General features: G+C 44.4%; 1 protein-coding gene across 2 annotated transcripts; it reads right to left on the reverse strand.

The window, feature by feature from the left end:
- Positions 1–189: 189 nt before the first annotated feature.
- FAM83F (family with sequence similarity 83 member F) lies at positions 190–25,723 on the reverse strand. Of its 2 annotated transcripts, XR_007165519.2 has the most exons (6): positions 24,648–25,723; positions 20,694–20,861; positions 13,110–13,231; positions 11,852–12,564; positions 6,702–6,945; positions 190–4,156 (listed from the first exon to the last, which is right to left on the reverse strand). XR_007165519.2 is itself a non-coding variant. In XM_048069883.2 (5 exons), the coding sequence occupies exons 1-5, from the start codon at positions 25,476–25,478 to the stop codon at positions 6,881–6,883; spliced, it is 1,899 nt and encodes a 632-aa protein (XP_047925840.2). In that variant the 5' UTR covers positions 25,479–25,723; the 3' UTR covers positions 190–6,880. The 2 variants fall into 2 exon arrangements, 1 of the variants encoding a protein (XP_047925840.2); XM_048069883.2 differs by having other exon boundaries at positions 190–6,945.
- Positions 25,724–26,552: the final 829 nt, after the last annotated feature.

Genomic DNA, 26,552 nt, shown 5'->3' on the forward strand with positions numbered 1-26,552 from the left:
CTGGTAGGAGATTAAGGATAACTAAGGAAATGGTTGCATGACCTATAAAGAGAGGATCATAAATATTGCAACAATAAAACCAATAGCTCTTTCAAAGTTTAAATAGCTTTTCTTTTCAAATACTTGAAGTAAATGCCCTTTTCCCAAGGTTGTCTAGCATCTGCACCTTGGGATTTCACATGGTTTCACCAAATATATTGTAATTTCTCAGGGAGCTAGCTTTTCCTTTTAATTATTTTTCTTTGTACAAGCATCCTGTCCAGAGAAGTTGGAGCCCAGCTACCTGGAAGCGCCTTACTGCTTTCTTTACTGCTGAAGTTGCGGAGAAGCCAGAGCATAATAAGATAAAATAGCCCCTGCATTTCTTAGGCACAACACCCACCAAACAATGCAAGAAGAGGCAAGTACAAGTATGGCTCTGCCTTTTATCACCAAGCAGCAGCGCTTACGCTTTTGCTTACGTCCTAGGAGAAACCTCAGAAACAAGGGTCTGCCCACATAAATACTCAGGTTAAAAAAAAAAGTATTCTTCACAGTCCTAACTGTGCAAAACCCCAGACCTGGGCTGCTGCCACTCTGCAGATAAAGACAACCGACATTCCTATCCCACGCGCCCTGTTGACATGGCCTTTGTTTTCCCTGTGTGGTGTAGGATCCAGCTCTGAAGCAAACAATCTGCTCTTGCATGCAGTTTTTTCTCCATACTCCATCCTACCCTTAGTCTGTAGCCAGCTGAGAGGAAGCACAGACTGATGCGTTCCACAAGGACGCACATCTTGCAGAAGCATTCCTGCTCCTTTGTCACCCCATGATCTTTTGTTCATTTAACTGTTATGTTTAGACCTTGGTCTGGGAGTACTCCTTTGGCACAGTGCCTTCCACAGGACAAAGGGTAGAGAGCCTTGATGTTAGTGCTCCATCCCGAGTATTGGTCCGACTGCAGAAAGCAATATCCTTTCTGGGACAGCCACTCCAGTTTGGCAGTCAAATAGCCAGTGCTCATTCAGGCCACAGCAGGCATGTGCCAAAACCACCCCAAAACCCATACAAAATGCTACTTAGTCCACACTCTACTGGTGCAACATACTTCTCTCGCTTGCACAATTGGAATAAAGCTCACTATTCAGTAGAAGCTTTTTTACTTTAAATAAAGTAAAAATGCAAAAACTCCTGGAATACTTTTCTCTCTGTGAGTACTGACTGTATCCTTGACCTGCTGTCCCTGACCCTTCCCCATGCTACTATATGCATTTGCATTAAAATCAGCTCTCATTTTTATGTTCTAGGCTTCAGGCCCACTACAATGGCTACATTCCTCACTATTCAAACATTTTAGTTTGCTTCCGTGCTTCACCATCTTTCCCGCACAAATTCTGTTGTTTGTGTTTTCCTGGTTATGTGCAATTTCACACATCCACTGTCTATAAAATCATGTCTTTCAGCATCTAGAAGTTGCCTGCCTCTGTTTCGGGTAGAAAGCAGCAGAAGGGCTGTTTTATGCTTACAATTCTCCTACAAGGTGACACATCTAATATTTTAGAAAAAGAAAACAAAACCTGACAAGTCGGATGAAAAGGCAGGAGCTGATATCGCAACCAGGCAGACAGAAAAGGGAGAGAGAATCAGGATTAGAAGCATCTCCAAAACCTGAGACACTGGCAAATTACATAATAAATTTAGGAAACAACAGCAACTCTGCCCTACGTTCCTGTGCAGATACTTCTCAGCTACTCTCCCTTACTTCCCTATCTTGCTGAAAAAGCACAGCAAAATTGCCCACATCATGAGTGAGACTGGAGTAGCTGAAATGCTGCATGTTACTTCGTGGTTTTCTGCACCCTCACTCCCCCAGTACTCATGCCCAGACTTGCAGCAAAGATCAGAAATAGGTGTTGTGCGAAGAGGTACGTAAACATCTCCCAGGCTTGCTACATCTACGGAGGTCTTACAGTTTCACCTACATCTATAGGTTTCTCTTCTGAGAGGGTTCCTATAGTTATTGATTGTGTTTTCCTAAGCCTTTTTTGGTAATGAGAATTCCCAAATCTGCATTCTTTCAGCAGGCTGAGGACAGGGGACATAAGGTCTAGGGACACAAAGAGGTCGTTTATTCCTGGGCTGTACCCTGGTTTTAAAAGAGCGTAGACAGAACCGTCAAGAAACGAGGAAAGTGTAATATCAAAGTAGCAGTGAAGCAAGGAGAAGAACGCATTTATCTTACTTTCTTGGAGAACCTCCCTAAAATAAGCACTGAGAAAGAAAAGACACAAAGTGATGGCAGTGCTAATGCTCTAAAGAAGAAGATCAGATCCCATGGAGCTGTGACATAGCCTGTGAAATGACGTGGATTAGACAGGCTTCTCTTAAACAGTAAGAATGCAATTGCTATGTGGACTTTAAACACAGAAAGAAAGGCAAAGATTATGTTTACTGCAAATACATTTTCATGTACCTTAATGCCCAAAAGTAAAATAGAGACTGGATTTATTCTGAAACATGGTCAGGAATTTTAAAAAAGGCTTTTGTATACACAAAGGGAGCACGGGAAACAAGCTGGGGAGTTACTTAAATGTCAAGGATTGCACTGTACCAGGTAGAACTGAAATGTAGCAGAGGGACTCAGTTTCATAAATGAAATGTCATTACTGATGGGTACAAATTATATAGGAAAGATGGAAAGGGAAACAGAGATGGCACTTTGTCACATGCATTTACAGCTGCAGCAAGGCACAGTTCAGCTGGTGAGAGAGTGGTAGTAAAAAAATAAAACCAAAGAGAAACTGAAATGGACATCTGCTGCAGGCTGCTCCACTGAATTCGAGTTTGTCTCAAAGTGCTCAGAGCCACAGGATGCTGTACTTGTGGGGTATTTAGCTGCCCACACATCTGTTAACGAGCACAGCCAAACATAGACCAAAGATGTTCAAGTGTTACATGGAAACCTGCTCTAATCCAGACAGTACAGGTTCTTGACAAATAATCAGAAAAATCCCAACAACCCAGGAGCTGCTGTTGAGAAGTTAAAAGCGACACCAATGAACAAACTACCTGAACATAACATAGCAAAGAGTTTATTTGTTTGACTTAGAAAAGGTCTCTGGCATAAATCACTGGACACATGTACATTAAATATATAATTGCATACTAAAAGAAACTTAGAAGGCACACATTCAGCCAAAAAGCTCTTTCAGAACCATTCCCCATTTCATGCCAGAAAGAGCGAGTTGTGAGCCCCAGCTTCATTACTCTTTTTTTCAAAAACCAAGAACTGGCCAGCACAGGTCCCGTGGTATGCCACACAGATCAGCAAGTCTGGGCTGACATGCCCAAGAGTAAAAATTGTCCAGGCTCAGGAAACAGACTCCAAAGAGAGCTAATCTTGGTCTCCAAAATAGCAACAATTATCTCTCATCTTTCCCACCCCCTTGGAAGGTTACTGACTTGGTTACATTAGTTCCAAGAGATGGCTTCTTGGACGAGACGAAATAATAGCTTATTTTTGCCTGCTATAGGTGCTGCTATACCTTCAGCCTCCATTAACAGACTTCCAATAAAATTCATAACCACTGCTCCTTGCCTGTCCGTCCCCCAGCTCCATCACCCATGTTTTATTTGGAGAGCGATAGAGATTCATTTTACAGGTCAGAGCCTCAGGTTTCTGGCACCCATAAAGAACCACAATTAGCAAAACCAGCCAAAATAAATGCAGTCACCTCACCCGGACTCAGAGCTGTTGCCATAGGAGCAGCCAGATGGTCCAAGTTCAGCTGATCTTATCTGCAGGGAAGAACAAGTTCCACCAGAGTCTGAAACATCCACTCTGGAGCAGCAAGGTTGCACGCATCCCCAAAGAGTAACGCTGAGTTTAAGAAGCTGATTCACATCATGCAAGAAAGCAAGTTTGCTCTCTTAAATTAAGTAAATTAACAATGCGTAATAAGCATAAGGAATTCTACGAGGCTCTGGAGTCAAGGCATGAGATTTGACTTCTGTGACTTCCAAATTAAAAAAAAAAAGGAAGGGAATTAAAAACAACTAATGAACGCTACCTTTCAGAAACTGGTGCGGCAACAATACAGAAGATAAACTGATGAGTGACTCTCACTGGAAAGGAGATCCTGCTAGTTGACATGGTTAAAGAAAAGCGCTTTCACATCTGTCATAGGAAAGAGAAAGTAAAGCACATTACATCAGCAAGCACAGAATGAAAGGAAGGGCAAGTGAAATCAGCCTCTCGGACTATTTAAGGCACTCCACCCAAGATGAAGCAACAAAGACCTAAAACCAAAGAGATAGAGGTCTTCCTGGAAAACCTGACCATATACATCAACACAGTACTAATTAGTTAATTAACGCATTGCACAATTTAAAAAAATAAATAAATAACCTGAAAGCTTAGGAGACCAAGGAAGCAGCAGATGACAATATTCCTATGAGAACAAAAAGCGGAACAACATTGGCCTGATAAATTTATCTCTGGTCTCTGCTAACAAAATGAAATAAATACTGGGAGAGATAAAAATCTCCTAAACATCTGGAGAATAACAGAAGCATGGCAAAAATCAAGCCATTTTAGGCAATCCTACACGCATACAGAGAACAGCTTTTGGCACAGGTACTGTGCTCCTGAAGCCAACAGGATATCTCATGTATTAACTTACTTCTATGTCCAAGCGATGGTGTCATTTCCAACACCTCTTCTCTCCCATTACCAGGAACAATTTTATAAAACACTGCTGATAATAGGAGCTGACAGACCTAGCTGTAAAACTACATTCTGTTCCCAGAAAGCTATATAGAAGTTATATAGAGTAGCAAGCGTTTAACCCACTGAGAGAGGGGGAGTGCATTTAACAGAGGAGATAATACCTTTGGGTTTTTGAGGTCTTGAAGACATTCTACAGGATAAAATCTGAGCAAAACAAACCTGTTTGCCATTCAAGTTAAATACACTTCCAGGAAAAGAAGGAAAATCAATCAATCAATCAATCAATGACGTTTTATCATCAATTACAGGCAGCTGCTTCAGTATAACAACCCAGCACCTGGAGGAGTCTTGGGAACAGGTTATTCTTTGTTGGTAGTACAGCAGTTGGTTTTTCTTGTCTTTGCACACTGAAACAAACTAAATGGTGTCTCTTAAACCAAAAAGAAAGAAAACCAAACTGGTGTTTTTCTGCTATCTGTATAGTTCTGGCAAGTAGGTATGTTAGGTTTCAGGTGCGTACTTATGATTGGGATTTATTTTTCTTAGGGCTTATTTATGACAGGAGAGTATGTAATTTAGATGGCAGTAAAGCAGGGTGAGACATCAATCCACGTACTAAAGAAACAAAAACAACCTGCTTCTCCACTTTGTTAGTGGGTAGAACTGGAAAAGAGCCAGTGAACAAGAGGACAGAGGTGTCAAACAGGTCCCATATAATGAATAGCTATGTACACCATGAACCTGTAGCTTGAAAAAAATGATGACTGAGGACATATATGATACAGGTCTGTAAAAAGTGGCAAGGAGGCAAGGAATAGGGGTGGTCATCACTGCATCTGACAGCGGAAGAATTAGGGTCACTCGATGAAATCATCAAACAAACCATTAAAACAGCCTGAAGACAGTTCTTTGTCATAACACACAATGAACTCAGGGTTCACTGCCACAGAACGCAGTGGAGGCCAAAAGTACAAAAGGACTTTTAAAAGGGGACTAAGTGTATTCATTAAGGCCAGGTCCAGAAGGAACTGCCAGTTCAGAAAGTCCATAGACTGCTGGAACAGTGTCAGAGAAAGACCTCTGTATCTAAGCTTTATTTTTTATGCTTCCGTGATCACCTGTTACTGGCTGTCCTCAGAGACAGGATAGCAGATTAGATGGCCTTTGGTCTGATTGCATGCAGCTCTTCTTATGGATCAAAGCCCTGGATTTTGGCATGTTTTAGAGTCTGGAAAGGTTAACTTCAAAAAAAAAAAAGAAAAAAAGGGAAGAAAAGAGAAAAAGGAGCATTTGAAAAGCTTGTATGCTTGCCCTGCTTCTTCTTTTCAGCCTCGAAGATGTGCTCCTTAATCATACAGTTTCCATGAAGCATTGCTGACTTAGCAACAAACAGGATTTTATAACAGCTGTGGAAGGCTGCGTACCTACTCCCTGATCTGCCCGCTCTGCTGTGTAAGGCATTTCTCTGACCCAGTCTCAGCTGCAGGTTAAACATCCCCCTATATCCCAGTAGATTATTGCCAAATCACTTTGTTCGGCTGCTATATTTATGACACAAAACAAACAGTTAAGATACTAATCTGTTGGCCTCTTCTAGCTAAACCCTTCTCCCCTAACCACTCATTTCCCTGTGGATAAATGACAGCAGGAATCCACAGGAAGACTCCTTGAGGACAGAGGATTGCTCTGCTGTCTGTAAACATCACTGTTTCACCCAGAATTTGCCACTTTGATTGGACTTCGCCTTCCAGCCTGTCAGACCAACACATTTCTGCAATGCAGTAGAGTAAACAATGCAACACAGTGATCCTGAGTCTGTAGCTAGACAGACTGAAGTAGCAGCACAAGTAACTCAGAAAATCTCTTCCATTTATCTGGACACAGAGCGAGCTCTGAGACCCAGTCATCACAGTTGTTTTTATATATAAAATCTGTATGCACACACACATATGGACTAATACATTCATCACTAACCCTCATTTAAGGGACTGACCATTCAAAGTCTATGCTTCACCCGGTAAATGTGCTTTAACTGGAGGTGCCAGGTGCATCCAGGACCACGCAGTGGCTTGATGGACCACTGTGTGAGGACACGGCTGGAGGTTCAAAATCAATCAACAGGTTACTGTTCCAGATTGTTCAGTCTTCAGTTCTCCAGACAATCCTTCCCAATCAAGATAACACACAGGTAGATTGTTTGTTTTTATCGCTCATAGTGGAGTTTGGACCCGGGTTACCTGGAATGAAAAGAAGTTTAAAAAAAATGTTAATGTTAAGTAAATAAGATCTGGATAAAGTTTGGACTCACGCTTCAGTCCTTTCTCGTTATTTATTATACGTCTTGTGTAAGACCTACATTGCTCTGCACTCTCTTGGGATTTTATTTCCTACTTCTGTGAAATAAAGAGACACTAAAATAAGAGCAAATTCAGAGTATACTGTAGAGAAAACCACTGGAGAAGTATTTCCAGGCTTTGGCCTGTACTCAGGCCAGCGTCAGTGGTATTCTTAGGTCCCAGTTGGCACTGAAAAGCAGGCTGGCCATGACTTAGGTGGGAGGTTTTCCAAGCAGCAAGGGATGAAAACAAAAAAGAAAAGTCAGGCCATCTCATCCATCTGATCTCAACCCACACTCTCAATAGAGCTTTTCTTGTGTTTATTTCTAAGCATCTCAAGTGGCAGTATTTCTACCATTTCCTTTGCAAGAGAAATCCAGAGGCCTCAGGGTCTTTTGGTTAGCCTAGTACGTTGTCCCAATTTTTTTATTATTATTATTTATTTCATTGCTCACTCTGTAGATTACTTCTGCTCTCAGTATCTGTACTTTTGAATCCTTGCACTGCTGTGTGATCCCTTTCATGACAGCCAGATCCTGATCTGGATGCCTCAGCATACTTTTTTCAAGGCCTGTACTACAAGGTGTCTGCTGTACTCCGGGCTCAGCAAGGCTCACACGACATATAACCCAGGGCAGTGCGTACTGAGAGGGGCTGCCACATGGCTTGCGGCCACTCTGAACAAGGGCAGACCCCACTCATGTGTTTCTACAGACGGAAATGATGTGTACAACCCTCATGCCAGTGGTCAGTATAGAGTGAAAACAGACGGAAAACTGCCACCGGTCATGGTGACATGATGCTCAGCCTTGCTGAGATGAGGCAAAGTTCAATCCAGGCACTGCCTCTGAACTCGGCTTCAAGTGAATTATTTTGCATGTCACTCTCGCTTGTGGGTATTTGACCAACATTTTCCTCACCTGTAGCTGATGGTGAAGAGAAGAGTTCTTTCTCCCTTTCCTCCTCTTGACCTTCTTCACCACTGCAACTTCTCCATATCCCCGTGGGAGGCTGCACTGCAGCCCACCCTCACTGTTGTGGCTGCTCGGTATGCTACAGCCTCCTCCCCACGTCTCCACATGGCATTTCGTTCTGCCTGCTGTCCTCACTTTGACCTATTCTGTATGTTACTACTAAGCTTGTCGTTATCCCCATCTCCTCGCCACCCCTCCCTGCCCGTATCATGTTCAAGACCTTCATGTTTACTTTCCAAAGCATCAACGCTCCTCCTCTGTTTAGTCTTATCTTCCAACACCTTTGTTCTTCTCACTCTTTCTGCTCCTGTCTTCTGGTCTTTTTCTACAGATCCTGCTACAGTTAGAGCAAACGCTGTCCTTGTATGTACGCAGCAACACTTTCCTCCTTCTTTTTAAATAAAAATTCCAGTTACCACCAGTCCACGACCCTACTTGGGCTGAAAAGCACTGCTGATAACTAAGCAGCTGCTTCTGCAGTACTGCAGTGTAAATCCCCTTTCTTGTTGCAAGAAGCACCCAAAAATGAGACACAAAATCTTGCTATTCTGCAACTATTCTGCAAACACCACTCTGAGGAGTGAAGGCTGATGTACAGAGAAACTCAGGACAGCAAACCCTCCTGAACGAGTCCACTTTGACTGCTGCTTGCGGGGGAGAAAACAAAACAAAAAGGCAGTGCCTTCCAAAGGCATACAGCTTTCAAACCCTTGCAGTATTTCCCAGAAACTGCACACAGACGTCAGTGTCTTTGCCGATCGCAGTCTGCCCAGCAGCAGCATAAAATTAACAACATTCTGGTCAGGTTCAGAGCTGCTGCTGCGTTCCAAAGCCGGGGACAGTGAAATCCAAGAATTGTGTCAGTTTCATGATGTGGTTTAAGCAAGCCTTGTAAGACAAAACGCAACATCCATGCAGCGTGGTAGGACAACACCCCAGGATGTTCATTTGGACGCTTGGTTTGAGATGTTACTATCTGGAGCCCTTGGATTTTCCAGGCTTCCCATCCTAACTTGTAGGTATCATTTCCTAGCATGTAAATACCCAGTCAGATTTTCAGAGACTGTTGCAAAACACACTTCCAACACTTCCCTCCCCAGTTGGTATTCTCTTCGTCACCATTTGCTCTTACAAGATTGAACCTGACCTTTAGCCTGCTTGAATAATGTCTTTCAATTACTCTGCAAGCTACTCGGGGTGCAGATCTGGTCTTTCTCAGCATTTGCGAGATGGGCTGTGTCTCTGTGGTACTACAGAATTACAGAATTAATAGTGACTTTGGAGGATGTGTGCACAGGCAGGCCCACAGGGCTTAAGTGTGCTGTTTAATCTTTACAAAAGGTAAGGGCAGCTATTTCAAACTGTGAAGCTCTGAATAATTGCATCCTAACCTGACTGCATACCAAGCACCTTCTCCCTCCTTCATTTCCACTTCCCACCTCCCTTCTGTCACTCAGAGTATCACAGCCATCAGTTTTTACTAGGCCTGCTCAAAGGCAACGTAAACTTTTAAAACTAAGTCAGTCCTACAGTTTCCCCAAGAACAAAGGGCCTCCTATTTTTGTCTTAAAGCTGGAACTCTATTCCATACCCGTGTTCAAGAAGTTTTTTATTAAAACCTAATGAAACATGTGCTGCTGATCAAGTAACTGCAGGATCCAATGTGTTGAGTCCTTTCTTCCTCTTTCTCATGAGTCCCGTCTCTTTAATGTGCCCTCTGCCATCTCTGTTTCCATGCTGCTTTGGGACCACTAGCCTCGAGAAGCTTTCTTTCAAGAGCAGTGATTCAACTCAAAAGTAACACACAAGCAGTGATCTTCCTCCAGCCTTTTGTACTGGATGACCTAAGCCTGCTTACACCATACTTCAAAAGCTGCGGAGTCTCCTGCTGTCAACACGAACTTTATGCTCAACTAGCATAAAGCAAAGCAAAAAAATATCTGCATGGACTCCTCGGAAAGACTTTATCAGGTCAGGACGAGCACAGCGGGAAGGCTGGTGTGCTGGATCTGCACCTGGCCCTCTGCTGCTTCCCTGCACTGCCAGTAGTGAGCCTGGCGTGCCTGGAACCAGAACGGGTATCCCAAATCCTCGGGTCTATGTTCCCCTTCATTGAAGGAGGCCCGGCTCTCAGGAAGTAGCAGTGACAATACATAAAACCCGAACATAACAGCGTGATAGTGTCTATATGGAAATGGCCCAGACCGAGCATCAGACTAGCTGGCATTGATCCACCGTGCTAAAGGGAGTAGGGCCATGCCTGCTGCCCTGACCTGTGCAATGCCCAGGGGGGCTCAGTGCCCCACTGTCAGAGACATTAATCTCTTTTATGCCTTAATCTGGGTCGAATTTCACCATGGCGTTGTGGGAATGTCAGGCTGTCTGCTTTAGAGCCGCGAGAAACACAGGGAATCTCTGACGCTGAAATGCTGACGAATCAGACTTTACACAGTTCTCCACTTCTGTCACTAGAGGGTAGTGCAAGCCCTCAGGTCCATTCTTTCCAGAGGAAATGCCCATACATCTCCCTATAGGTCTTTATGGATTTTGTTTTTTTTCCTGGCTCTGAAGAACGGGGCCCAACAGCACATATTGTCTGTGCTCAGAAAAATAATGTCATTTGATGAGAGGATGAAGACCAAGATTTACTTCTGTCTACCCAAATGTCAAACATCCTAAAATGGGTCTACTGTATTCTCAAATAAACCATCCAAGCCTTCTCACAGTTCTCGTCTCTCATGTTCATTTGGCATTTTTGAGTCTATTCTTCATTTAGCCTGAAATATTTCTAAGAATCTAATCAATCTCTGTTTTTGACCTTCCTAACACCTTGCTTTTCTATTTTGGTCTCAGGAGAATATCTTTTGACTTCATATAATGACTGAAATCCTTTGGGACTGCCTTTCTACTCCTGCATTTCGCATTCATCAAAACACAGAATAGTCACTGGCCAGATAAGTTGAGAAGAAATTTTCCTCCCCTGAACTAGTTTATTTTCTTGCTGGTGCAGGATGTATTAACACCCAGCAGAGTTCACTGAGAGAGGAAGACAACCAGGCTGAACAGTCAATAGATTTACTTCAATCTGACAAAACATCTGAAACGTTGGGATGTTAGCTACGAACACATAAACTTGGGAGAAGTCTTTATCATTTGTGTCTTCAACCAAATGAAACCTTGGAAGGACTTTTAGTGAAAATTCCAACCGTATTAGCAAAGAAAGGAAGGTTCAGATGTAGTGCTTCCCCACAGCTTCCATTTTCATGACCCTCTCTTCCATTTCAAATGGAGTTAGAGGAGCAAATTGAAAAGTCTTCCGCCCTCTCCTTCCCTCTTTGCTCCCTCACCTCAACATAAACATTTTCTCCCTTCTCCATGGGTAACCTTGTCACAGTAAACACAGTTGGCTAAACCCAAATGATGAAAGGAGAGGTTACACTGGAAATTTGCCTGCATACTTCTAACCACAACACTGAACGTACTGCTACTGCTTATCAGGGCAGTGTACTTCAAGAACTGTACAAGCAACTTGTTTTATATAGAGAGACATTCACCTTTCTCTCTGTCCCATGCCCGCTTGCTGGGAAGTATCAGAAAACATGAGAAGTACCAATCTTACAATAAGACTGCCATTAAATTGTGGTCGGAATTATGCTTCATTTGATACAACTTCTACTCTTCTTTGATCCTGCTCATTTTACTGCAGAGGAAATAGCAAGATCTACCTACTTGCAGGTGCCTACGTCGAATATGTTTGCACCAATCGACCAAGCTCAGAACAAAGGACAGCCTAAGACCACAGAAGCAGAACGCGACGGTAGGAGAGGTTTTACCTGAGATGCCGTCAGCGCTCTGAACACTGGCGTGGCTAATGCTGAGCTGCTCATATTCCAGTTTCATGTTCCCAAGGTCTTCTCCTGAATGTCCTTCACTGGCAAAAGAATTTGCCTCAATGCTTGAGCCTGGAGATCGTTTGGCCCTGCGACTGAAAAGCCCACTGGAAAACCGTTTTCCTTGCTTTGAATTGGCCTGTGCATCTTCCTTCTTCACATCACGAATAGACTCTCTGGATTTTGATTTATTTTTCAGGTCCATGTGGATTCGGGAGAACAGTTTCTGAGGGCTCCGATTCAGCTTGTTCAAGTTCTCCAGAGGTGGCTCAATTTCTGGGAGCTCTTGATCCAATGTGACTAAGTCATTCAGAAATTGATTTAATCGTTTCTTTGACTCACTTGTTTCTTCCTTTTCCATATTCCCCTGATTATCCTGCTTGTGTCGTGAAGCCCAGAGCATCATATCACCACGGGCTGCCCCTGCCACTAAGCCATACTTGGGGTTAATGATCTTCCGAGCCACAGTGGAGGAATGAAAGCCTGGCTTCCCAGTTCCCAGAAGGTGTGGATTAGCAATACCCAATTCCTTGTATAAATTAACTTCCTCTGAGATGGCATAGAGCTCACGAAACTCAACGTCAAACATCTCCACATGCTGTCCTGTCAGGACTAGCAGGATATTTCTGTCAATATGAGATGAACTCCACGTGAAGCTAGAAATAGGAAACAGAACGGAAATTAGATATTTGGGTGCATGCTTGACCCAGCCCACCCAACAATATCTGAAACACTGTGTAGGAATATGTAGCATTGTGCCATTTGCCAAGATGGATCAGGATAGGTAGGTGAAGTCCATTACTATTGTTCTTCATTAGGCATGCAGTAAAGATCTGGAAGAAAAGGCACGAAAACTCTGAAGGACAACTTACTGTTTTAAAAAAGCAACACGACTTCAACAGGAGGAGTCTACAGACTGGAAACCTCTCCAAGGAGAACAAACTACAGTGGTTAGTGCCATGCTGTGTTATCTCTAGCCCACTGAAACAGTCCACTAGCATGGGCATGTTCTGTTCTCCTGGGAGCAGCTTGTGCTCTACACTACCTTCTCTCTTACCCCACCTCATTTTCTACAGGTGCCAAACAGATTACAGAGACTGGGATAAGAAAAGGAATGACATGAGAAGGAGACTCCCAAGCAAAGCCGCAAGCCATTCTTTACATGAAGAATGTGTATCTGCCTTAAGCAGGAGCAACCCACCTGTATGATCCGGTGGCCACCTTTTCACCATCCACCATCAGGAATCGGGATGCCAGTGTGCCTCTGATCTTCCCTGCTGGCATGTAGAACCCAACTCCTGTCACAGAACGTATGCGGATGTTCTAACAGGGAGGTTAAAAGACGAAATGTCACAATAAATAGGGCAGAGAATTAGATAATTGCCAGCTCCAAGTCTTAACACATCCCTCACATTATCTCACTATTGCTGGGGCTACAGCTCATCATTAGCCACCAGAAATCAGAAGGGCTGCAGAGAGGAAAGCACAGTGCTGAAAGCCCTGTTGTTATCGCTTGTCAATACAAGTCACTCCCATGCATCATTTTATAGCCTTGTCCGATAGGTCAGCATCTTTGTAACCCTGCCTGCTGTCTTCAGCTATTCATCTGAGCCCACTGGCAAGACAATGCTCTCAAAATCAAATAATCCTCCATCTCCAGCCCTGTGCTGTAGCTCAGAAGGCCCAGCCCAGTTCAGGCGAATGAATCAGATGAAGCTCTGAGTCATATCTGCACTCTCTGAATCCCAATCCCTGCTCCATGACACTTGTGAGCTCTTTTCCAGGCTATGTCAGCAGGACCAGAAAACAAAGGAACTTTGCAACACCTGTGCAGTCCAAAGGACACAGTTACTCGGAGAGACTAGGACATAGGACTAAATTAGCCTCTTTTTGTGCTTGTGTTCTGAGCCCAACAACATAGAGCTTGACAAAACTGGGCAAATTATAAGACTAGACAAATTAATTATCACGGAAGAAGTAATGGAACAGTCGCACTGTTCAAAACATAGATGTTACCTGTGTGTTATAACAAAAGAACCCTGATCTATACATCATTTTGCTAAGAATCCCAAACAGTTACAATGGATGAAAAACACAGAACTTTATTTTGAAAAAAACGTGTATGGTAAGAGTCTTTGCTGATGTCTCAAATAGATGAGCAAAGAATAATTCTGGAGAAGAGGAAGGCAAAACTTTTGATGAAATTAACAGAAATAGTTGGAAGAAGGTATTAACTCTCCCTGGATCTCCTGTCCCACTTACACCCTTTGGGCATCAAACCTGCAAATAACGAAACAAAGTACTACTAGGGATAGAGAAAAACTACAGATTTAAGGTTACCTCATTTTCTACAACAGACTCAGGTGTGCACATAATGAAAGAACATATCTGCATGTTGGACTGAGTGTTATTCCGCTCAGACCAATGCTGTACTCCATGGGTCCTGGCTCCTTGAGGCTGAATTGCCAAACAGATACATATATATACACTAACATGAAAAAAGCCAATAAAACCCAAAAGCATTTATTGTCAGTATAAGTTTGGAGCAAATTATCTTGTCACTCTGACACACAAATTTAGATCATTTTCTTCATTCCACCATCTGTTTCTGTAAGAATTCTTTAACAATGAAAAGCTAAAAGGTATTGTGATCTGGAGTAATAAATCCAGGGTTAGGAGTCAGACAGTCCCAGGTGTAATCACAGTTCTGACACTATTCCCTGTGATGTTCTGGGAAAGTCAATTCACCTTTGCTTCTTTCTTCCCCCATCTGCAGAACAGGAGAATCAGGAGGATTTGGCTAGCACTAGCACAGCCTCAGATCCCACAAAGAGCTAAGTACTATTATTATGAATCTCACTGACAGCTTAAATATCGATAGGCTATAGAAATCAGCATGCAGGAATGAGTGATTAGAAGAATGTGGATTTCTTTCAAAAAACAGGTTTCTGAATATAAATCTTACCTTTTGAATCTGTTCCTATTTTCCTCAGTAAAATACAGCAGTGGCAGTACAAATTCTGACTAACAGTAACTGATGATACTACTATTTTGCATTCATCTACTGCTTGATCTGTCTGCAGTCCTGTGTGGGCATTAGCTAATTAATCCTCCCAACACCGCTGACAGTATTATCACCCTGTTTTAAAGACGAGGAACCTGAGAGACAAAAAAGATGAAGTGACTTGCCCAAGGCCTAGCTAGCAGTGAGTCATACGTGTGGGATGCTGAATGCAGGTTGGGTAGAACACAGGAGGAAGGGTACCCTTTCCAGTATTTAGAATAACATTTGTAGATGGCTGGCTGGTCGCCTAAAGTCATTTTTTCTTCCCTTGCTGAATAAAGTTGTATTTGGGATTTGCCAAATCATTGAATATTGACTGGGAGTGTCAAGAAGTATGCCTGTCCTTCAAATCAGCCAACAGCTCTGACACGTAATAATCCTTTCTGAATCAAGAACTATCAGCCTGAGTGAGCAGAAAGTTTCTTAGCGTGTAGCAAGTGCAGATTTTGCTGTGTTTGTATGTTGTTCTATCTGCAGTAACTGAGCTACACGTAACACTTCGAAGGGCACAGAGGGGATAGAACCAAACAGCTGAACGCATAAACCTCCTTGAACAAAGTAGGCACAGGAGTGCATAAATGCATCTTGTAATGCAGAAAACAAGCACAAAGTCATATAAACATCGAGTCACTTAACAGGTTATTTGTATAATGTTTTCTGCCTTGAAGGATCTTGGAGCATTTGAAGACTAATATATCAAGCTGTACAGAGAAGGAACAAGCCTGGGTTCATGTACTGAAGATTATACAACAACAAAAGCAGAGAGACAAATATAAATGAGGTGAGATTTCAGCCATTTTCTTTGGGCACTAACGTTACTGTAGTAACAAATATTTTGGCTAAAAGACCAGTTAGTTCTCCAGGTAGAAGAGACCCCTCCAAATCTATATTCTTGCAGCAACCTGCTTGGCGTTAGTCATATCCTGGCTCATGGAGGCTGCAGCCTGTGTTAGATTTCCACATTGCCTTTACACAGACTTACACCACTCCTCATTGCAAGCAGTGACTAACATCTCCCTGACAGCAACTTAATACAGACCGGTAACGCTCAAGCCTGACAGAGCATCCTAATACACTCAGCAAAGGAATCAGTCTTTCTTGCTTTATTGTGACATGCTTTTAAAGCCTCACCCTGAACCCACAGAAAGTTAAATTAGACTCAGTTGAGAAAGTCAGTAATGCATTTGTGTTGTGACTGACCTTAGCTGTCCCTTGACAGACCTGAGCAGCAGTGCCCAGAAATGGGGATTGAATAAGGTGAGATACACAAGACGGACCCTAAAGGCAGGTGATGCAAGTATTTTCACCAGGGAATCCTGGTGTCCCTTCCCTCTTAGAACAACAACTGATATATATGTTGCAAGGCAGCAGAGGTCTTTATTTCCAGTTGGGATGAATGGCACGAGCGAGCTCTATAAACTGAAAGATTTAAATCAGATGAAGGACAGGCAACAAACCAAAGCAGTAGATGATACATGATGGTGGCATATCAGTCCCTTGCATTAACTGCTTTTTTCAAAATATAGAGATCTCCATTCTGCTGTCCCTGGAAAAATCAGATCCTTAAGTCAATAGCATCTGTTGGGGTGGCTCCTGTCCTCTGTTTTCCTGTACTACTGCTTCATCTGAGTGCAGGGCTGAGGGGGAGGCACAGATGCCCATTTTTTCCCACTCAAAAATCCTAGATGGAGGTTCTACAGAAGGCAGTAAAAGGAAGAGAGATATAGGATTCACATGGACAGGACCACAGTGACAAGAGACAAGGAATCTTTCTTTTTTATGGTCTGCAAGCTTCTCATTTCAGGTCATCAGACCTCTAGGTCAGAGAGATGGATAGTAGCTGCTCATGTTAGACGGGGACAAAAGATCAGCCACAATCTGGAAGCCAACACCAGGCAATGTTGGGTGGGACTGGGCTTATCCTATGTGGTTGCCCTGAACAGTTTTGGAAAAGGTGATGAAATAGTAAAACTTGCAGGTAGTCAAGTAGAATAGGATGGAATTCAGCTAGCTAGACCTGGCCCAGTAGTGTCATTACTGGGTATTAAAAACAACAACACTGCCTCATCACATTCAGATTCTTCTTTACTTGAGTTTGTATTGAATAAAGAAAGCTGGAAGGCAAAGACTTGAAAAACTGAAACAAAATTCCAAAGATTTCTTACGCAGAAGCTTATAAGAATACCTGGAGTGAGAAAAGGAACTCCTTGTATGCTGGGGAAATGAATATAGAAATTAATATGAAGGTGAACTTCCTGCAGATACCACATTCCCTAGATTTCCTTGGAGCTCTAGGTGAACTTGAATTCCCTGTCTTGGAGCAAAAGTGTCTGTCACTGATGTCTTGGTTAGCAGAAGCATGGGGAAGAGAATGCCTCTAAAAACCAGTGACAACACTCACCCTCAGGTCAACAAGAGGAGGACTTTTTGTGGGGCTATGAATTTTATATCTGTGAGAACTTTGATTCATTCTGATCTCAGAAGAACACCCTTGTGTCAAACATAACAAAAGTCTGGCAAACCATGTCCTGCAGGCTCAAGAAGCAATATGACTCATACAAACAAGACATGCTCATACTGACATCCCAGGATGAATGTGCAGATGGTTGAATTTAAATGCGTTTTTACTGATCTCTGGCCTTCAGACAAAAAATGAATTTTTCTCATTTCACATTTGGAGTCAGTGAAGAGCTTCTTGTCTATGTGAAGTACAGTCTTGCTACAGCAGTTTCCCTCCTGTGAGACTGTGGGTGGAACATGATACCTTGCCATCTCAAAAAGATACAATAGCCAGGAATTTTGTGAAAACACCCATCACTTTATGTAGACAAAGGGCAAAATCCACTGTTAAAACAGTAAACCTCCCTGTATTAGGACTGTTGAGGTATTCACTCTGCACTGGATGAGAGAGTGATGCAAACAAAAGGGCAGGAATCATAAAGCAATCTGAGCATCTGGTGATGACAGAAGACAGAATAAGCATCCTGACCCTGCAGCAATGCCAGCCCATGGGAGTGTGTCATCTCTTTTTCTCTGGGATGAGAAGGTGCCTCTAAACCTTAAAGTTACCTCCCATATTGCTGCAACTTTCTGTGGAAAGGCCAGCCTGTAAATCTTACGGAAGCATTCCAAGGGAAAGATGGGAAGAAGGGCAGGAAGGAAGAGTAGAGCACTTAAGTCCCTTTTCTGACAAACTGGGGCCCAATGGTCAAAATATTTCATAAGAGAGCAAAGAGGTTACACAAAAAGAAAGTGGAAGGGGAGAATGTTTTTCTTGAAGCTGAAAATCTGTAGAAGAAACTCAGGCATCAAAGCAGATGTCAAGAGGAAGACATTGTGAAAAATAAATGGGTGAATGGTAAGAGTTACATGCACTAGAGTTTCTGGTTCTTCCTCAGCAATTCCAGTGGGAATTCAGTGTGGGACATAATGATTCTGCCAGAACAAGAGCAGAAGCCCAGCTTGATTTCTTGCTTTAAAGCTGAGTCTTCATTGCTAAAAGTGCAGCGCCCCCAGACACATTAGATAATGAGGTGGATGAAGTCCTCAAGGGAAAGACCATATCCCGCTTGCGATTCCTTTCATATCCAAAGCCTGGTGTCAGGCTATATGGTGATTTCTGCTATACTGACCCAAAATGCAGCACAGATACATCCAAGATAGCCTTGCAGAAAAACTTGACCAACCAGCTGCTCCTGGTCTTCTTGATGCTGACAGTCACGTTGACCCAGGATGGAAAACAACAGGAACTTGGGCAGGATACTAAGAGGCCATCTTCCCTGAGAGACAAGTGACCTGCTTTTCCCAACAGGAAGACTCTTCCCAGTCCTTCCATAGGACCACAGAAAGGAATAAACTGCACTGACCTTAACAAGATTAAAGCCTCCTTAGGTGTACTGGAAAAGGAACATAACAACCCTAAGAGGAGAATTTACAAAACAGTACGAGATAGGTGGGAGAACGGGAAAAAGTGGAAGGACAACACTCTGTTGGTTGGAAATCTGCAGAAGAGTGAAGAATTAGATTAAAGGGGGATGATAAAAAGTTCTTTCTCAGTGGAAATCCTTCAGCTCAGTCTGAGTCTTAAAGAAAAACACAGCAAGTGCTGGTGTGAGAGAAGGGAAGCGCAGAAGGGACACGAGTTTTCTACTGCTTTTGATGGCATCAGTTTGAACTCTGCCTCTTTGGAAAGGGTGACCTTGTGATGCAACGAGGCTGCTGCAGGACCTAGTCATTGCTGCAGCATGTCATTTTGATAATTGGTTTTGGAGTGTAAAGCGTGTGTAGATACTTATGGAGAAAGAGGTGTGGGGAAAAGCAGAAAGAGACCAAACACTTTTTAAACAGAAAAGGCAGACAAACAGGAACTCACCTCTCCAATAGCATTGCAAGTTTTTCTAAAATGCCAGGGCGCTCTAACCAGGGATGAAAATATGCAGTACTGAAGTCACCATTCCTTCACATGATGACACAGTGAGAAAACAAATGGAAAACAGGTACCAGAGCGAATGGAACTACTGCTGTGGTTTTACAGCTTTGTACCAAAGAGACTCGAGCCCAGGCCACAGAACACCCCTGAAGCTTGAAACAGGTCTGTTATAACGACGTCTGTGTCTTGCTTTCAGAGACACCAGAGGGAAGAAACTTCCATCTCTGTTTTGGAGAAAGATAAGAAAGCTGCTCAGCTGGATGTCTTTTTTTGATGAAGAAGTCCACAAACTCAGAGCAGAGTGGTAGTTCACAGGAGCATTGTTCAGACATATGCAAGTCATTTTCATCCACATTTAAGACAGCTCTGCTTGAATGGTTAATATGAGCCTCTCTAACCTTCAGAGCTTTTTGATTTTTTGTTTTGTTTTTTTTTTTTAAACTATTAATTGAGTGTTTATAGAAGATCTGCCCTTCCTCCAGGCACTTTTTTTTTTTTTTTAAACTGCTCAGCAGAACAGTTGGATCACAAGAGGGGCGAGTCTTGCACCCTGTAGGTTGTTTCCAACCTAGCAACTTTTCCAGTATTTGGAACAAGTCTGTAGTAGCGACAGTGGCTAAAAGCCATTAAAACAGTAGGAAAAACAAAAGTAACTAACTATAAATACACAAAGAATTTCAGTCTGTATGTAATGGGAGGAGATCCTACTGAAGTTGCTTCTGCCAGCCAAGCTAGGCTGACTACTCTGCTGTGGTGCATGCACTATATGAAAACATACTCTGATATGGAACTGGGGAGCAGCTGTGCTCCCCAGTCCCTTATGTTCTTAGGCAAAGGAGGTCTACAAGCTCATTCAGTCTCAGATGATCACTGATGGATAGGAAAGTCTTGATTTCACAAAGTGTTAAGCGTACTATTACCGTTTGTGTGAATCCCAGTTTACTCAAAGACCTGCTTTGAACACTAGAACTTGCACAGGAGACCAACAGGTATTTCCTCGTTCAAGTTTTCTCCCGAACAGGAATATTTAGGTGATAAGAGCCAAAAAAACTACATAGACCCCTGTCTCAGGTGAAAGGCAAATAATCCAAATCTTCCCTTTCTCTTTCCTTCTGCTTCAACAGGCCACTCTCTTATCCCTCTATATTTCATCAACCCCTGTCTAAGTTCTGTGATGTTACTTGTAGGGAGGAAAAGATTTTTTTGGCTGTCCAAGGGAGTTCCAAGATTCATTACAACTCAGGAAGGCCACCGACCTACAGAAAATAATGGTTCAGTATTGAATGTCTTACCCGGATCTGCAAGTCACTGAGGTCAAGGCATCTGCACATTTCCAGGAAGAGCTTCACACCATCCTCATCTAGAATTACATAGACCGGGATCCATCGCTTATATGCTGCATCAACAATATCGCGGAAGATGTCCCGGTCTGTAAATGTATCCATGGCCACTGCAATAATCTGGAAACAAGAAGACAGTAGACAAGCAACTAAATAAAATATTAGGAACTGATAGGGAAGCCCATCACACTGGTACAAAATAAAGGAGAGCACTGATAGCAGAATATGGAGGAGGATATAAGGGAGACGAAAGTACAGGAATGTACATGCCCAAGCACTTCCAATGAACTTGTAATTTTCCATCATGGTTCCTGCTGCATTTTGGAAGGGACATAATAAATGTCTTTGAGAGTTCACCTTCTTCTACGGGGAAATGGCTTATTTCAGCAGCCTGAAGAACGCCAAAGCCAAATACCCAGTTTTATCTCTGTACTGTGAAACCCTCTTTGCGTCTGTAAAGATCCACTTAAACATGAAAAAAGACTGAAAAAGAAGAGCGAAAAACACAGCACTAACACTTTTCAGAAGGTGAGTAATGGAAGAATGAATGTGCAGAGGAATCAGGGCATGACTCCTCAGCCATGGGGTGCACAGTGCAGACAAGAAGAATTTTATTTTCCTTTTTCACAAATTCCCTGTGAGAACTCTGCTCTCAGGGCTGGCTTCATGAAGAATGTCTCATGGAGCTCAAACGTAAATATCTCATACTTGTCAAGAAGTGACTGAAGTGCACATTCAAGATTTGGAGGCAAAATGACCATTCCCCTCTCTTCACATGTATATTTTTCTGGTATAAAACTAATCCCTCTTTCCAGATACAGATTTTATATAAAAGCAAAAGGTTGCACTGACATCACTGACAAGCCTGAACATTCATAGGATGAGTAACAACAAAAACAAGACTTTTGTGGGCAACTTTTATGCTGATCTTACGTGTTTTGTCTCTCTCCCTTTCTGTAGCCTTTACACCATTTGAAGTATCAATTAATTTTTCTTCCTGAAGGAGTTATTCTCCCCAACATTTCAGAGGCTATGAATGAAGGAAGCTGTGGTTCTCCCAGTCCCACTAGGAACCATCGACTTGGCAGGTCAGAGCTCTCATACTGACACTAAGTTGGGAACAGAGTTGCCTAAATTCTAGCTCCCCAGGTGCTGGGGTCACAGCGACAAGCCAGGCTGTGCTGGGGACAGCATGTACAGGTGTGAATGGAGCTAAGGACTGGATCAAACAGTAGAATTTTCTTCAGTTGATGTTTGGAGGAAGTGCAGGTCTAGGTGCAGCAGCACCCTGTGGAAACGGGGATAATACTTGCCAGACGCCTCTTTCCTTTGAAAATGCCCTTGAGCAAAACGGCTATGGGAAAATGATGCCACAGTAAATGTCCCCTTGTTTTTGTTGAGTCTGCTTGTACGGCCAACAACAACCAACACCTCTGCTCTCTCAGGCTTCTTCTGTCAGCAGTGCTTACACGAGCTGTTCTTGATTAGAAAAGAAAAAAATGAGCTGACATTGTGTTTATGCCCATCATTAACACGTACATTCCTGATAAAGGTGAGCTATGGTGGAGGGCCATTATAAGCTAATTGTAAGTCCCTCAACAAGTTCTGTTAGGCAGAAGAACTGGATTTCAGGTCCCACGTTGGTTGTCACTTTCTAGCTCAAAGCAGTGAGATGCAGGAAATGTGAGCCCTGAAAAACAGCGAACTTGTGCCACTTTATTCCTGAACAACTTCATACGCAGGCACATTATTAAAGGCATGAAGTTTTCATGCATTAATTGAGGCATGCTATGCTTTCTTTCCCCTCCACACACTCTGGTATGGATGTTGTTACTAAGCAGCAAGAATGCTAGATAATATTCATTTGAAGTAAGAACGTCCACGTAGGGAACTGATGAAGAATAGATAGAAGTGTGAATGTGTTTTCTTTCCATCCCCTCCATTTGCAAGGAGTCCAGTCTGAAATTGCAAGAAAGCCCAAGAAATTGCAGCACACGCTGGACTGACCATTACTTGGTACTAGGTCAGTTCAGGCTTCTTTGCAAGACAGTGGACTAAATCCATGAAAACTGCAGCCCAGTATGAAAAGCTGATGAACTGCCTTGCAGATGGCACTTCCAAGACAGAAAACTGTAAGGGGGGCAACACCAGTGTTGACGTTAGTCTTCCCAAACCCCTGTCACTGCCGGTGATCTGTCAAGATAACCTAGGAGCATTTCCAAATGCAACAAGTCAGAGCATGAGTATCTAACCCCTCTGCAAGAGTTTTTTTTACCATTCCTCTTTCTAGCCTATGGATAATAACACTACTTATCTATAGGACCCATAGGTGTGCCTTGCTCTTCATAGGTATTTACAGATTGACAAGCATTAACTTGCCAATCTCATTGCGGCAAGGTAGCTTAATTACTGTATGTTTGTAAAACACTGATGATAAGCCACCCACAGACGTGTCAGATATTAACAGTATCTATTTAGGACCACCACCACCACTACTCACCCCCCCCCCCCCAAAAAAAAAAACAAAAACACACCCAAAACACCAAAAAAAAAATTAAAAAAATAACCCAACCCCAAACCAACAACCCCACTCTTATCTGCTGAATGAAAAGCTGCTACCTGGAGATTTTATTCTCCAGGGCCAGCTCAACTGAACACAATAGGCAGTTATCTAAGAAAAAGACCATTAAAACGTAAATGGCTGTTAAACATGAAACCACCTTTGGGCTGGGAGGGGCACAGTTCCGTCCAGTCAGTGAAAAAAATCTACAAAGAAATTAATTACTTCTAGTTGCCAGGCCCAGCTATCAAAAAGAGCAAAGTTTCCCAGTCATCTGCCTCTACACAATCTGTAGAGGCATTTGCAGCAGTGCAAAGAGGATATGAAGTTGCAGCAAATCAGAGCGTGAGCATTTTACAGCTTCAGCTTCTTCTATATGACTGATCACACCAGTTGCTGAACAAGATCACAGGGTGTGCACCTATTTCTGCAAAGTTTTCTGTGTTTCCCAGCAGATTTGGTTTTAACAAGTCTCTGCAAAGGCTGTGCGTGTGTGCAATGTGCACTTGGAAGGGGGGGGGGGGGGGGGGGGGAGACCGCTGAATTAGCAAGCAGAAAAAACAGAAAGCAGCAAAACTAAGAGCAGGAATAAGTGGCTTATGATGAATATCCCAAGCTGGAAGGGACCCACATGGATCACCGACCCCAACTCCTGGCTCCACGCAGGACCACCCAAACCTCAGACCATGTGTCTGAGAGCGTTGTCCAAACACTTCTTGAACTCCATCAGGCTCGGTGCCCTGACCACTGCCCTGGGGAGCCTGTTCCAGCGCTCTTGGAGCGTCACAGCTGGTTTGTTTTCTTGCCAGAGGTGCACTGTCACCACTAACAGTCCTTTCCAGCCCAAGATAAATAAGAGGAGCAGCCACATATTGTCTGGACTCTGGCTGCCTCGCACTCAAGGCTGGATTGGCTGGAGACCGCAAAAAAGTAAATAACCCCAAACAAACTGGCTGCCCTGTGTTTAACTGGGGTTACCTGCACGTACAGGAGGGGTGGCTGGAGCAGCACTGTGACCTGCCTTCCCCCTGCCCCGAGCCAGCTCATCAGGCTGGGGCACGTAAACCAACCACGGCTACAAAGCCCCAGTGCAGGATGGGGGGGGGGGGTGGGGTAACCCCATGCCGGATATCAGCTTTGGCAAACCGCAACGTGACCGGCAAAAAACCGCACGGAAAGCCCTGCCTGGTGAACACCACCAGGACGGGGGGCCACCACGCTTGGAGAGGGCCATCGAGCAACGCTTCATGGTGGTGGTGGTGGTGGGCTCTCACCACTCCAGGCGCCCCCCAGCCCAGGCGTGAAGGCGGGGCGGCCGCCGGCGTGCTGGGGCGGCCGGTCCCTACCTTCTGCGCCTGCTGGATCATCTCCCGCACCACCTCCTTCACGTGGGGCGCGTTCTCCTCCTTGCGGGGATGCGTGAAGAGAGCCACCCGGCTGATGCCCCGGTAGAAGGTTTTGTCGGTCCAGCCCAGGTCCAGCGGGGGCACCTCCGTGTCCGAGCACTCGGGCCAGTAGGCCAGCGAGAGGGCTTCGCCGCCGGGGCCCCGCAACACCTTGCCGCTGTCCCGGGGGTCGTCGTAGCCCCGCCAGCCGCCCCGCAGCGCCTGCAGCTCCCGGCTGGAGAGGAAGTCGCGGAGCTGCTCCTTCCTCAGGTTTTCCCTGTAGGCCGCCTCGCCTCGGGTCACCAGCACCTCCAGGGCCCGGCGTTGCTCCTCGCTGTAGTAGAAGCGGGCCTGGGCCTCCGTCACCTTCTCGTTGACGTGCGAATCGTCCAGCAGGACCACCTGGGACTCCGCCATGCTGCCGGCACCCGCAGCGCCGGCCGGCCGGGAGGCTGTGGAAGGAGCGAAAGGCAGGCCCAGCACCGCCTCACCTGGCCTGCCCGAGCCCGCCCCGACAGGTGGAGCAGCCGCACCGCCCCGCGCCAGCCCCTCACGCTCCCCGGGCTCGCTGGGGACATGGCTGTCCCCTCCGTCCTGGGCCCAGGCCCCAGGGGGACAGAGGTGGTCGTACCCCGGTACAGTGGGGCCAGGGGGCCCTGACTGCCTCAAGCGAGGAGAGTCAGGCTGCTGGTGCAGCCCTGCAGTGTGGAGGCACGCGAATGCAAAAATCTGTTTAAAAGATTTGTATTTTTTTTTCCCCTCTTTCCTTATGAAGGCGGTAACTGCATTCATGGGGAATGGAGGGGACGCAGGCAGAGCGTGACGGTGGCCGCAAATCAGGGTCTGTCTGCCACAGCTGGCTGCTAGCCGGCTCTCTTCAAACCCACCAAAAGAGCAGCAAGAGCAGATCGGCGACTCCCCAAAAAAGCCAAAAAGCAGGAGGTGGGTGCCCTGTTTACAGACAGGAAGATGACAGAGCGATTCGCCCGAGGCTGCCCAGCAGGCTGGTGTCAGAGCTGGAAATAAAACTGCACTGCTGTGGCTGGGAGCGTGAATAAATACCCCCGGCTTCACACACGCACGTGTCCCAGCTGAGAGACTGGGGGCTGTTATGTTAAATGATGATTTTTGCGTGGCATGTGATAGTTGCTAGGGGCCCTCATCAAGATTCAGGCCCCATTGTAGTTTGCAGTGCATACACAAGGGATAAAAAGCAGTTCTTCCCCCTCGCAGCCCTGGGACAGAGCTGGCAGAGATGAGCGAGGAAATGGGGATAAAGGCAAGGCAGTGGTGAAATACAAACATTCAGAGGCATTTGCAGTGCTTTTCATATGTGATTAGCCCTAATTGCTCACATAAGCAAAATGCACAAACTGTAGGAACAGAGCTGTTGGAACTGCTCTTTGTATCCTCTCTGTAAGCAATCACCTGTGCTCAGGGTGAGTTAGTTTAAAGAAAAAAATCCATGCATGAGGTGGGGCACTGTAGCTCTTCCCTGCTGTTCCTCTCCTTTAGACGGAAGAGAGAATTTTAGTATTCTAGACTGCCATCAATAGCTCTTCCTGGCATGAAATTCACTTAAAATTTGAAATTGCGCTTTGCAGAAATCTTCTCCTCTGCCTATCATATCGCCTTTAAAAAATAATTTCAATGTATGTCCTTTTAGCTTGATTTCCTATGGGAACGAGGCTTGCATGGCCATGGTGTCTCCATCTGTCTCTTGTCTGGCCATCTCTAACAACTTTTGAACCCACTGGCTGATTTCAAACAAGTTTGGCTGAAGCATAATTACATCCCTACAGGTTTTGTGAAAATAAATAGCCTGATAGCAAAAAGAGACCCAATCACAGTCCCCTGGCAGGGAAA

This window comes from Anser cygnoides, chromosome 1 (assembly GCF_040182565.1).
Source record: "Anser cygnoides isolate HZ-2024a breed goose chromosome 1, Taihu_goose_T2T_genome, whole genome shotgun sequence".
Taxonomy (NCBI): Eukaryota; Metazoa; Chordata; class Aves; order Anseriformes; family Anatidae; genus Anser; species Anser cygnoides.